The sequence below is a fragment of the Varanus komodoensis genome, unplaced genomic scaffold (assembly GCF_004798865.1).
Source record: "Varanus komodoensis strain SLA01 unplaced genomic scaffold, ASM479886v1 scaffold41, whole genome shotgun sequence".
Classification (NCBI taxonomy): Eukaryota; Metazoa; Chordata; class Lepidosauria; order Squamata; family Varanidae; genus Varanus; species Varanus komodoensis.
Window position 1 is genome coordinate 4,785,476 of NW_025335954.1, and position 13,966 is coordinate 4,799,441.

At 44.1% G+C, this 13,966-nt stretch overlaps 1 protein-coding gene across 1 annotated transcript; it reads left to right on the forward strand.

Moving 5' to 3' along the window:
- Nucleotides 1-441: 441 nt before the first annotated feature.
- On the forward strand, nt 442-12,380 carry LOC123029913 (retinol dehydrogenase 16-like). Its single transcript, XM_044443328.1, has 5 exons — nt 442-553; nt 4,060-4,381; nt 5,546-5,804; nt 8,523-8,686; nt 11,230-12,380. The coding sequence occupies exons 2-5, from the start codon at nt 4,069-4,071 to the stop codon at nt 11,445-11,447; spliced, it is 954 nt and encodes a 317-aa protein (XP_044299263.1). The 5' UTR covers nt 442-553; nt 4,060-4,068; the 3' UTR covers nt 11,448-12,380.
- Nucleotides 12,381-13,966: the final 1,586 nt, after the last annotated feature.

Genomic DNA, 13,966 nt, shown 5'->3' on the forward strand with positions numbered 1-13,966 from the left:
CATGCAAAATTGTCAAGGAAGGGGAGCAACTATTGCATAATGAAGCGGGGGAAGGGTGAAAAACGATTTTTCTTCTTTTTTAAAATACTGTTGTTGAGCTTTTCTCTTTAGACTTTGTAGAGGGTTCACCCCGCTGCGGAAGTGAATTCACTTGCTACTCCCTTGTATTTAAACCAATACAGCGCCAACATTTCTACGTTTCTTTGAAAGAAATCCACGCCCTGATCCTAACAGCGAACCAGTTGCAGTGCAGAAAAGAAAGTTCACTGGTTTCAACCTTTTTTTCCTATGTCTTTTTTTTTTTTCCCCCCCTTGGGAGTCTTTCAAGATGGCAACTCTATTCTTCTCTAATGCCTTCCTGCGTTTGATGTTTTATTCCAAGCTCTGGGATGGGCGGGACTTGTGCGTGCGTGCGTGTGTGTCGCTTTCCGTGTGATTCCTCCTTGTTTCAAAACATTAATCATATCTAAGCGAGCGCAAAAAGGGAACAGGCAGAAGGCGAGGTTTGCCAAGCGTCGGAAGCTGCGCTGCTTCGACAGGGAAAAGCTTGGAGGTACCCTTTGCATTTTCATAGTGTCGATTGTAAAAGCTGCCAAAAGGTGCCATTTTTCTTGCGAAAGGGGAGGGGGGCGCCTTGTATACTTAGCCTTCTAACTCTTCTGTTCAGCGGTCATCTATTGAGGAAGGGCACAAAGCTCCAAGAGTGCGGCGGGCGGCTCGGACGTCTTTGCAAGGCTGAGTTTAAGAGCAAGAGTAGCGGGCAAGCGCGTGCAGCGCAGCCCTTGCAAGGCCTGACCGTGAAAAGCCGGGGGTCTCTTTCAGTCCCCACTGGCTTGCAGCGCAAATCGGTGTACGCCTGCTCAGAAGCAGGCTTCTTGGGCAAGGAGGTCCTCTGAGTCGTGTCTACTCGGAAGTAAGTCCAGATGACTTACTACTTCCCAGTTACTCACGGGGTAACTGGTTTTGGCACTGCAGGGTCAGTACTGGCCATTTCGCTCTAACTCAGACCGGTGTTTCTCAGTAGGTGCTTGAAATTATTTTGGAAGCCTGAAAGAAGGCATGAAAGGTGATTTGTTTTGTGTCCTATTGTTTTCGCCAAGGAGCTCAAGTTTGACATGTAGGAATTTCCTACTTGTATTTATTTATGGGATTTGTATCATGCTTTTTCCTTATGAACTCAAAGTGGTTCACACTATTCTTCTCTTGGTCTCAGTGTTACCCCACAACAACAACACAGTGGGGGAGACCGGAATGAGAGTCTGAGACTGGCCCAAAGTTGGCTCCAGGACCAAGTGGGGACTAGACCTCAGATTGCCCAAGTCTCAGTCCTGTGCTCTTAACCACCTGGTACACCCTGTTGGCTCTACTTCGTTGCTACAGTGATCCTGCAATATAACGGATAGGCAGAGAGATAGAGAGAATAACACAGTCATCGCATGAATTGATTGGCCAAGTGCAGAGTTGCATGTGAGCTTTCCCAGGTTTCAGTTCTACCCACAATACTCACTGACTTTCCCATTTAAAAATAAAAACAAATTGCAAGTGCTCTTTGGCAAAGTGGGGAAAGAACATGAATGTGACTCTTCTGTGCTACAGGTTGCCTCAACACCTTTCGCTCCCTGAGACAGCAAATGCCGCCAGACCTCTTTCGAGGCACATTGTACCCAAGGAAAACAGCAGTCATCTTTGCTTTTGGGGCAGCAGGCTAACAGGGCTTCCTCTCTGGAAATGAACCAAAAAAAGACATTTTGGTATCCAAGGCTGCAAATTCCACTTCCTGCCTGGCAGCAAAAAATAATTCAGTTTACTATCAGCATGCTGCTCTCCTATAATACCCAAAATCAGCTGCCTGAGATAGCCAGCTCATTCTGCCTGATTTTGATACCCTTTCATGATGTCCTGAATCAGTTGCCTTGCCAATGTGAATCCCATCAAAGAGATCCTTCCCTAGTCACATATAGGCTATGTGAATCCCACCAAAGAAACCTGTAACAGGTCCTTCCCATGAGGCTCCATTGAAACTAGATGCAGCTTCTCCTTTCCTGTTGGAATAGGGATACCTATGAGTGCTGGATTCTGCTGCAAGATGGATTGATTTTAAATCAATTATGACTTGAATGGCCAAGAACAACAACAACAAGGCTGACTTTAAAAGCAAGTTTTCTGTTTTGTTTCATTCTTTTTCTACCCAACTGTGCTTCCTGAGCCACCCCGAGGCTTTGTTGCGATGGGGGCGGCATAGAAATGTTTTAAATAAATAAATAAATATGTGACTCTAAACAACGGAGTGTTTCCAGACAGTTGGCTCCTAGCAGTACTGATCAAAAGATACTATACAACTGATTCTGCATTTTCCTTCATTGTGTGTGTGTGTGTGTGTGTGGGGTATAATGGTATTGAAAGCTGTACTTTAGCACATTTCAAAGGGCCACACTTTCTGTATGTGATATGGAAAGTTAATGACTACATCTTTTTGTCTGGCAGTTGTAAAGATTTATAGCTTGTTGCAATGTTACACAACAACCTATTGTGCCATACTGAAAACCCTAGGTTCACACATATTTTTTCTACCATGGTTCTTCTTTTCCATAGTGGGAAAGAAAAGCTTTACTTTAGTGGCCATGTTCACATGTCATGACAAGCAACCTTACATAGTTTCCCCAGTGCACAGGTTTTTTTGCCTGGATGTCCCTAACAGACTATCAAGCAGTTTTTATGCCTGGTTTCCACCCTCCTCACTCACCTTTGTTCATATTTACTTTGAAGTTTTTGAATGACTGCTTAGTGACAGTTCTTTAGGACTCAAGAGCTGCTACAGGCCTGCAAAGATGTCTTTTGCCTCAAACTAAATTCCTCAAACCTCCACCACAGCCTATACCTGTACAACCAGATATAGCTTCTGGGTACAGGTATCCTATGACACCCAAGCCCTTCTCATTGTATTACTGGCTGTTTGAGTGTTTTTCTGGGTTTTTGCTGCCTGCCAAGACAGCCCCTTGGCCTAGTGAAGCCCCCTGTCCCCTGCCCCTGACCTTCACCAACCACCTAAGGTTATCCCACAGAGGAAGAACACCCATAACTTTGATTTTCCCCTCCTCCTTGCCAAGCATCACACACCAGCCAGCAGATCTTCTTCTCTCCCCACAGACTAATTTGGACCCACCTGCCGTAGCTTCACTGCTGTTTCGCAGCTGCTCTTCTCCACCTCACCAGAATCCCCAGATTCAGAAAGGGCTGGTTTGGGCCCCACTGAACAAGAGTGAGAGCCATTCCCTCCCTGCTAGGGCTTGGCACTCTGCAAATCCCACACAGGTCTCAGGCCCACTCGGGCCCACTTGCTGCCTTACAGAAGCCCCACAGAGTGGGTATGGCAGAGCCACAGTTGTATACTTTTCCCAAAATGGATCTTGCATTAACACAGTCATCACATGCAGACATTTCATTATGCTCTAACAGAGCAAGACAGACTTTGCTGGCCTTCTGTAGGGTGCCTTGTGCTGTGGATTTGAGGCAACAACTCCAGCTAGTGTTAGGCCATGTTCACTGATGTTTGATCAAGGTGACCTTGATAGTCAGCGCCGGCAAGTCCATTGCACAATGGACACAGGGTCAGGTGTGCAGGATGTGTCCAAAGAAAAGGATGGTAGGCAACGTCAATGAAGAAGGCAAATCTTTTCCTTCTAGGCTGTTTTATGTATATGAAAGTGCAGCCTGATTGAATATGACTGGACTCTTTGCACCAAATGGAGGCTGTTATTCCCACTGCTATACAGGAAGCTAAAACTGGTCGGCGCCAGGCGAAGACCTTTTTATTTAAGCAGCATTTTAAATGTTAATATTATTGAATTTTATTCGGCCAGGGCGGCTTATTTTATTTTACTGTATATATTTTAATTGTTATTGTTTTAATGTATTTTGTATTTTATTTGATGTTGTAAGCCGCCCCGAGGCCTCGGCAAGGGGCGGCATAGAAATGTTTTAATAAACAAACAAACAAACAAACAAACATCAGCTTTGCCAAGTTTAGTCTGCTTGAAAAGCCACTTCTTTCTTTTCCAGCCTTTGACCATGTGGTTCTATCTGGCAGTCTTGTTGGGCCTCTATTTCCTGCTTCGATGGTACCGTGAGAAAAAGATCGTGAGCAACCTGACAGAGAAATATGTCTTTATAACTGGATGTGACTCTGGATTTGGCAATCTGTTGGCCCGGCAACTGGACAACAGGGGCCTTCGGGTACTGGCAGCCTGTCTTACCGAGCAGGGTGCAGAGAAGCTTAGAGCGGCTACATCAGAACGGCTGCAGACCACTCTGTTGGATGTCACCAGCACGGAAAGTGTGGCCAAAGCCACCGAATGGGTGAAAAGCCATGTGGGAGACAAAGGTCAGGGCAGAATGTGCAGCAGGGGTGTTGAAACTCTGGCCCAGGGGCCAAATTGGGCTCTCCGCGGTTCCCCAAATAGCCATACTGCTTTCCCTCAGCTGGTGCTTGCTTGGTTATTTCCCAGATTTTGAACATGTTCCCTGTTCTGTAAGATTGAGATGTCCCTCCAAAGGCAACAAAGTTACTTGGGTGTTAAGCCAGGATATGCTGGAATTTGTGGGCTCACCCGCCACTGGAATGCAGCTCCTAAAACTCAGTTCCTCCCTTTGAGGACAAGGGCTTTTTAGGGCTTTTCAGGGGATCTTTCGGGCAGAGTCCTGTGCATATTCTGAGAAGTTTTATGAGCTTCAGCTCTTGCACAGTGTGTACATGCAATGAATGAAATTAAATTAATACACTTAAGACAGACTTACCCAACCTGATGCCCTTCTGATATATTTTTTAAATGCAGAAAGAAATAAGAAATAAAATGTATTTCTCTAGGTGTGTTGACAGTGCTTTAGGTTACATCTTCCAGCATTCCTGACAATTGGCCATGCTGGCTGAAGCTGATGGGAAATGAAGTCCAAAACATCTGGAGGACAACAGGTTGGGGAAGGCTGAGCTAAGGAGTCCCCCTAAATGCATAGAAACTTACCTTTGAGTGGCCCTGTTTCACTTTCATATTGATAGGAACTCAAGCACCCAGATTTGGTATCACAGGGAATAATTCTCTGTATATCTTGCTTCTTCTCGAGTGAGCTCAGGGCAGATACAGGGTTATAACTTCAGTATAAATGTTTATCCTCACAGCAGCCCTGTGAGTTAGACTGAGAGATGGCAACAGGCCCAAGATCATCCAGTCAGCTTCGTTTTGTTCTCATGCTGAGCAGAGCTGACCCACCGTCCCCTCATGACTTTACAAAGTTCCAGGGAGCTTCAGGATTGAGGCACTAAAAAAGAAAAGGGGTGCTATTCCAAGGTGCTATTCGAATAGCCGCATAGTCTGCTTATCATTATAGCTCCATATGCAGTGCCATTCCCCCTCCCCACCTGGCACCAAAATATTTTGGACCATGTCAGTTCTTCAGCATTTGTAGATCAGGCTGTGTTTTAAGGAGGGAGTGCTCAAGAAGGTGCTGTGTCTTCTCGTATTCCTGATCTTTCCCCTTCTTTTTCTGACAGGACTGTGGGGATTGGTGAACAATGCTGGTATTTCGGTTCCTGTGGCCCCCACTGACTGGTTGACCAAGGAGGATTTTAGGAAAATCCTGGACATCAACCTTCTTGGGTTGATAGATGTGACCATACACATGCTGCCTTTGGTGAGAAGAGCCAAGGGAAGGATCGTCAATGTTGCCAGTGTAATGGGACGACTGTCTATGTTTGGTGGTGGCTATTGTCCTTCCAAATATGGTGTGGAGGCCTTCTCTGACTGTCTCAGGTAACCTCTGCGAGTGTGTGCCTTCCTTCCCATATAAGTGACAACTCTTTTGTGTGCAACAAGATGCTTTCTTAAAGGGATTCTTTGTGCAAATACTACAAAATACCTCAAAAGTAAGTGTCCTCAACAATGCTATATAAAATCCAGCTCCGGGGTGATGGAAATGCTTCCAGTGATGCTTGCAGCATACACCTGGTGGTGCTTGTGTAGAGAGTTGTGGTCCAAAAAATAGGGAGGGCACCTCCCTACCATGCCTACCATGCTGTTTTGCCAGAGGCTTAGCATTGGAAACATGTTTGGGAGCCGATGCATTTGGACTGTGGAATTCACTTCCACCGGATCAGATGGCTTCCAAGGGGGTGGGTGTTGTAACCCCGCTCTTCATCGAACATGCAGCTAGGGCATGGCTCGTCACAGGTAAGAAGCATGATCAGAGTGTCCTGTTCGTGTAAGAACAAGAACCCCAACGAATGTGCACGCTATGCAAGGCTGACCACAAAGCAGCCTTTGTTGCTACGCTCTAGCATAACGTCACGCCCTGTACCCTCGCTTGCTTGCTTTAGCATAAAAAAATGTGTGCGAATGTAGCTCAGTGGATTTCCCCTATTGTTCGCTGTTATTCAAGCACCTGCATAGCCGTCGGTGTAAAAGAGTATAAAAATCCTGCCTTCAATCTGCTCAGCACCACACTCTCACGAGTGCATGGTCCCTGCCGGCAGGTAAATAAATCCCTCTCGATAATTCCAACCAGCCTCTAGTCTCATCTGTAAAATCGCGCCATACAACAGTGGGCAAAATTCATGGAGGAGAGGGCGCTCAGTGGCTATTAGCCCTGATAGTGTTATGTTACCTCCAGTGTGCTTATGTACACCATGCTGGGGCAGTGTGCTTATGTACACCATGCTGGGGAATGGTGCTGCTGTTGGGGAGTTTGAGCAGGAGGGTGTTGTTGTGCTCACGCCCTGTTTGTGGGGTCCTGTGGTTGGCCACGGAGCAAACAGAAGGCTGGACTAGATGGGACCCCTGCCCTTGTCCAGCAGGACTTTTCTTTTGTTCTTATGGTCATTTCTAGACAGCAACTAAATGTATGTATAGCTTAAAAACTTCCATGACACGGGCTTTTAAAAATGAAGTATATTATTGTTTTCTTAAAAGAATTGAAATACAGAAAAGAAAAAAAGTAAAAGAATGCCAAAGGATCTTACACAAATATACAAATGCATAACCTGCAAATTGAAAGGAAACCAAAAATTTCTACCTTTCTGTCAATTGGTACTTTGCTGAAGCTCACAAAAAAGATAATGGTAGTTCTTTAAACCAGTAAGTTTTCCAATCACTTCAAGTCAAGTATAAATAATCAATATTTTTACGAGCTTCCTTTTGTTCTATATTAAATGGCAAATAAAATAATTTCCATTTATCATTATATTCTTCAGTTGGCTGTTTAGGTAATTAGTTGATTTTTCCATCACTGCATACTCAGCCAACTTATTTTTCCAGTCTTCAGTTGCTGGAGCATACTCTGCTGTTTTCCATCTAAATGCAATCGTAATTCATGTTGCAGTTGTCATATATTTAAATAACGCTGATATAGTCTTTGAAAAAGTCTGTGACATAATATTCAAAAGCATATTCATAGCATTCTCAGAAAAGTTAACGTTAAACATTTTTTTTTGCATTTCTGCATGTATCAGCTTCTAAAACCTTTTAATTTTAGCACATATCTACCACATATGGTAGGAAGTCTCATCTACTTCTTTACATTTCCAACATTTCCCATTATAATTCTTGTCTATTTCTTCTGTATCTTTCAGAATAATGTGCCACCAAAAAATCTTATACCAATTTTTTCTTAATGCTTCACTTTATTTAATGTCCTTCTTCCATAAAGCTTCTCACTGGCAGGATGATATTTCTTCCCCAAAGTTCTGCATCCAAATTATCATACCTTTTTTTTTTTACCTTGCTGAGTTTCAGTATCAGATTGGAGTAAATGCTTGTAAAATCATCCTAACAAATTATCCTTTAGTTGCATAATCAGCTTTTCAAATTCCATCTTACCTTTCCCTGACAGGATTTCCATTTTCAGTCTTGCAACCAATATATAAGTTGGGCTTTTGACCTGCAGAACACAGTTGGTGCTTTTCCAATAACTTCCTCTGTGTAGGAAATTAACATTATTAAACTCTTGTAGTAGTATTACAATTATTTATAATAATAAGTACAATTAATATTATTGTAATTATTAATCCAATACACGTAGCTTTCCATTCATTAAAATACTGCTGTAGTCCAATCCTACAGCCCAATCCTATGCATGACTCCTCAGGAGTAAGTCACATTGTCTTCATTTAGATTCACTCCCAGGTAGGGATGTCAGATTTTGTTAAATTCATTCCTTCTGGGTTTCATAGATTGTCAAGTGCCATTTGTTCCATCATCCACTCCTTGATTTTTTAAACCATAATTTTGTTCTCCTTGCACTGATCGGCACTGGCGATCTAATATTTAAAGGGCTGTGCTACTTCTACACTCTCCAGTGAACTGGATGAAAGATTACATGAAAGATTTGGCGTATCAGTGGCTATCAACACAATAGCACCTCCCAATCAAGAGAGGGGACCTTTGGATAGTAACTGGATGCAGGCTCTGGGTGGCCACTTGGTCTTGCATTCTAAGGGCTGTGTTACAGGATCCTGCCCTTCCTTGTCTTTTCAGGCTTGAAACCCTTAACTGTGGTGTGAAGGTGTGCATAATAGAACCGGGCTATTTCCAAACTAACATCACAAACGAGAGGATCATGCACAACAACTTCAACTGCCTCTGGGAGCGGCTCCCAGAGGAGACCAAGCAGTTCTATGGGAAGTCTTTCTTGCAAAAAAGTGAGTGCCTCTTGAGGGTGAATTCAGAAATGTCCAGATGTTCTATTGCACTGTTGGTATTCCTATTGCAGCTGCGAACAGGGCATCCCAAGGCAAAAGTGACCTGATCCTATGTGTTTACTTGGAAGTATGTTCTCCTATGTCAGATAGGACTTGCATTCAGGTAAGCCTTAAAAGGTGTGCATACTCTGAAAACAAACATAATTCTGCATTAGATGGAAATTGCACATCACTGCTTATGCTCATGTGAAGGAGGAGCGGACAGTGTGTGTGCTACATGTACCAGCCCCTAGTGCCCTCCAAATACAGGGTCAGGTTTATGGAAAACATTGCGTCTGTAACTCCATGGTTACCTGAAGTATTGTTTCCTCCCATGTATACCTGCCCAGACCCTAGGATCACCTTTAGCGGTCCTTCTGAGGGGGCACCTGCTAAGAGAAGTGAGGTGGGGGGCTACAAGGGAGATGCTATTTTTTGTTGTGTCACCCCAAATGTAGAATGAACTTGCCAGAGAAGCCCTGCTGGCACCTACATTGTCCTTATTGGTGCCAGGTGAAGCCCTTTTTATGTTCCCAGGAATTTGCCCAGGAATTTTAGTTTCACATTATTTTAAATTATTTATTGTATTTTAAATTTTTGTACTGCTGCTAGAGATTCCCTTCTGTTTTATACTGCTGTTTGGACTATTTTATACTGTATTTTATGTTTTACAATCTTTTGAATTGTTGTGAACTGCCAGGAGAGCTTTGGCTATAGGTAGTATAAAAATGTAATCAATATATGAAATGGTCCAATTTTGCTTGTTTGTAAGCTATTTTTGACCCTTTTGGCATTGTGGCTACTATGGAGCATCAAGCCTAGTGCTACAGATGCATCATCATCATCATCATCATCATCATCTCCCCCTGGGAGTGAGGATCAGCCCATTGGAGGGCCTCGGCAACTCAGATCTCCAACAACCAACTGCCTGAGTGCGAATTGCCAGCAAGAGGTGTGGGAGGGCTGATTTTTTCTGTATCCTGCAGCCAGTCATTACCAGTTCTGCATGCAAATTGAAAATGAAAGCCCCTTGGAAATGTTTCACGGAGAATTGGGGGACTCTGTGGAATGGAGTGAGCTGTGGCGTGCAGGCAAAGAAGGAGGATCCCAAACCATCAGGCAGAGAGACCTTCCACAAGCAGAGCTCTTTTTCTTGCAGAAGGCAAATCTGGATCCAATCTTGGGACTCCAGGAATAAGCATATTGCTCCGAATAAGTCATCCAAATCCAACAGATCCAGCAGAACAATTTTTATTTATCTGTTCTGAATATGTTATCCTGTCTTTCCAAAAAAGTATCCAAGGCAGTAAATCACAATAACAGCAGCATAACAAAAAGAGTACAAATACTACCATTGGTAATAAAAATATTGTTTTTGGCATAACTTCCTGGTTGTGGCCCGCCTGGTGCCAAGTTTGCCATCTTTTCAGCACCAGGTTAAGACAGCCCTCTTTGTAGAGGCCTTTAAAGACCTCCCTGGTCGTTCAGGGGACTGATACAATTAGCCAGGTGCCTTTTACTCCTGACTGGGTCTTTTTAATTGTCTTCTAATGTTCTTTTATGTTCTTTTAAGTTAATTTTTAATTCTTACAGTTTTATCTATTGCATATTATTGTTTTAATACTTTGTTGTAAACTGCCCAGAGAGATTCAGCTACAGACAGTATAGCAGTGAAAATAATAATCACCATCAAAAATAAATAAAAAATAAATCTGTGCGCCCTTAAGGCCTAGTGGAGACACCATGAGGGATGGAGTTGCCAGTGTACATGAATGGTAGGCAGCAGAGGTGCCTAGGATGTGGACTTCTTGAAATCCTCTTGAAATCTCCTCTTTGGAAAAGCCCTTAGAAAGTGAGCTGTAAGGAACAAAGCAAGGTGCTCTGGTAAAGTTGAGTTGCTGTACCCAGCTTTCCTCAGTATGGCGCCCTCCAGCTGTGTTGAGACTGCAGCTTCCATCATCCCCATGCTGTCGAGGGGTGGATGGGTGTTCTAGTCCAAGGACTTCTGGCAGGTGCCTTGTTGCGGAAGGTTGTGCCAGGCCCAGTGAAGGGACTGGGAGTAGTACCGCGGCATAGCTGTGCTCGAAGGCAGTGCCTGGATGGGAGATATTGAGATGCTCCCCTGCCAGCTGTGCTGGGCAAGATACACTCTCTGGCCAGAGCAACCTGGGCAGCAGCAGCAAGCGAGTACCTTCCTCTGCAAAGAGCCCTGACTGCTTGAGTGGGAGGGGAGGACACTTTGTCTGCACACCAACCTATTGTGTCAAATAGCTACTTTTTTAGATGGAAGTCAAAGACTCTGCTTGCCTCTCATAGCTGCCTGCAGGTACACAGAAATGCACATGGGGAGGACAGTTTGCGCACCTGAAGAAAAGAGGGCTGCTGTTGAATGAATTCACACCTGCTGTGAAGGCTAATTTGTCCTGTGTTTTCTCTCTCCCTCCCCCCCTTTCTCCCCTCCCCCCTTTCTCCCCTCCCCCCACCATTTTTGTCTTCCTTTGTAGTAATTGAGGCAACCTCTAAAATGCAAAGGCACTGCAGTCCCGATCTCTCTCTGGTTTCCAACTGCATGGTACATGCCCTGACTGCCGTTTACCCTCGGTTTCGCTACACAGCTGGCTGGGACGCCAAGCTCATTTATATTCCTCTGAGCTATATGCCAACTTGGCTGACTGACCGAATACTCACCAGCCAGTACATCAAGCCTGAGCAGTCCTGTTAGGATTGTGGGATTAAAAAATGTAAAGAACAGAGGTTGGAGGGTTTTTTGTGGTCTTTTTCCAGTTCACAACTCAACCACAATTCACAAGAATGACCCATGGGTTCTCTTCAAGGGTTGTTTATGGATAACAAGGGTTGTTTATGGATAACAAGCCATGATTTATGAGCACAGCTGAATTCAGACAATACTTTTGCCCACTTTTCAACAATAGCCCACAGTTCAAAACAGCCCGTGAGCTATTGTGGATTATTGTTTTGTCTGAACACAGTTGATGAATGCCTGGGCTGGATTCTGCCCTGCAGGTGGAATCTCTGTTTTGTTTTTTCCTAATTGCTTTTCAACCCTTTTAAAGTCTTGCATGGTTTTGGTGAAGCCCTTCTGGTTGCATGGCAGCTTATTTTCAAGCTACGTATATCCCATGTTGGCTTATACCTATCATGTCTGTTAACAGGAGGGGGTGTCCTGCTGTTCTTCCCCGTGTTTCCTTGGCATTTGGCTGTCATTGTTTTCTCATCCCCTATGGTACAGAGGGAGGCGATGTCCACCCCAGTCCTGCCTCTCAAGCTACCTCAGGGCAAGGGCATCTGAAGCTGCCTTATCCCAGTTCAGAACATGGATCCTCTAGCTCAGCACAATTGAATGTGGCTGTCCAGAGTTCCATGAAGAGGTCTCTTCCCAGGTCCTTGGAACTGGAGATGGTGGAGATACCCCATTCCCATGAATGCCTCAGATTTCTAGTGCTTTTGTAAGTCTCAGTTTATGGCTTCACACAACACAACAAGCAACCCTTCATGGATACCATGGTTTGCATTTTTTAACCATGGCAGACAATCAAGTGGTTTCTACTTTATCCTGGTTTCCATCCTCCCATGGTTGGCATCAGCCACTGCACCTGAAAGCTGCACTGGTCCTTGCTTGTGGCTCCTGCTTCTTCCTCATTGGTCCAGACATAGAGGTGGGGGGCTGGAGTGGCTCCTGAAGTTACATACTATGGAAATCATGATTCTTCGTTCAGACAACATGGGAAGCCATGGGGGTACAAAGAAAGCATAGAACAAAGTACTGTTTCGTGTAGTCATTTCTAAACTTACCCTGGTGAAATCCCATGATAAGGTTCAGGCAACCCAATATACCAACAATAGATCACAAAAATTTAGACTGAATTGCCTCCAAGGGAAAGAAGTGTTTATATATACATTGCTGAGGTTCATAAAGTAATTGAGCCATTACCTTAGTCTAAAAATTTTAATTGCCATGAAAATTTGAGAGCATGCTTTCAAGAAAAAAATGGCAGATGGATGGCAGAAAATGTTTGTTTGTTTGTTTTACATCTTGCATGGTAAGATGCATTATTTGAGCTCTCTAAAGACCAGATGCTTGAAATCCTACTCCAAATATTTACCAGTCTTGACCTGCTCAGTGTCATGGGCACTGATCCTCTATTTACGGGATGTATCTGTTCAAAAAGACCAAAATTGTGCCCCTTTGCTAGTTTATTCTGAACTGCTCCTTGATGCTGAAAAGGCCTCCCATGCAGCCCTCCTCAACTCCCTTGTCTTTCAGTACGAGACTTTCTGTCCTCTCCCACAAGACTTTCCCCAGTCTGGCCTTCAATTGACAAAAGTTGGCCCTTGTGAAGTCCCAGCTTCTAATACTTGTCCTGCCACTCATCCCAATTCCCCTGATCTCAAAGCAAAGGATGGAGTGATCACTCGCATCCAGAGCTCCCCTAATCTGCACCCCCATCTATCAGCTTCTCCCTGTTGGTCAAGACCAAGTAAAGGACATCCCACACCCCTTGTTGCCTTCTGGATCCTCTGTGTGAAAAACCCTCCCTCTATAGCTTCTAGAAACTTCCCAGTCCAATCAAGAGACCTTCACACGTGGTCTTCCCAAGATCCAACCCATCGTCTTCCATTGGGAGAGCCTTCCCAAGCGATCAATGGTGGAGTGGGCCGACCTAAAGCCAGCTTGTTTCTCAACTAATGCATTCTCACTGTCAAGCCATTCCTACGGTTTCCAACACAAATGCCTGGCACAGAGCTTACTTTACTTGCTAAGCAAAATGGACAATAATTAGAAGGATCATCCTTGCATCCCTTTTGATATATCGGGATGATGATGGCCAGGCACCAGTCTGGGATTATGTGTGCAGAACTGACCAATAGATGTAAAAAGTGCACCCAAAACTGGAACACACCAATCTGTACTATTTTTTATGAGTTCTACAGGATATAGTCTATCTCAGAAGAATTCTTCCCATGTTTAAACGAAGTGCCTAATTTTTTATTTCTTGGAGTGAGAGTGGCTGCCATGAAGTGAGTTTTGGGGGTTACTAAAGAATCTGACCCTGCAGAGTAAGGTACACTCAAGTGAGTATACCTGTCAATCTGCAGGTGACAGCAAGCAAGACATTTTAGGACTAAATTTTTATATGTTTTGGTAACCACTTCAGATGACTTCATGGCAATTATTTTGCTGTAGCATTCAATGGCTCTGCCAGAACTAAGCAAGTTAGC

Coding starts and splice junctions, on each gene's coding strand:
- LOC123029913 (XM_044443328.1), top strand. CDS start 4,069: ATGTGGTTCTATCTGGCAGTCTTGTTGGGCCTCTATTTCCTGCTTCGA. Junction 4,382..5,545: donor AAGCCATGTGGGAGACAAAG/GTCAGGGCAGAA, acceptor TTTTTCTGACAG/GACTGTGGGGATTGGTGAAC. Junction 5,805..8,522: donor GCCTTCTCTGACTGTCTCAG/GTAACCTCTGCG, acceptor TTGTCTTTTCAG/GCTTGAAACCCTTAACTGTG.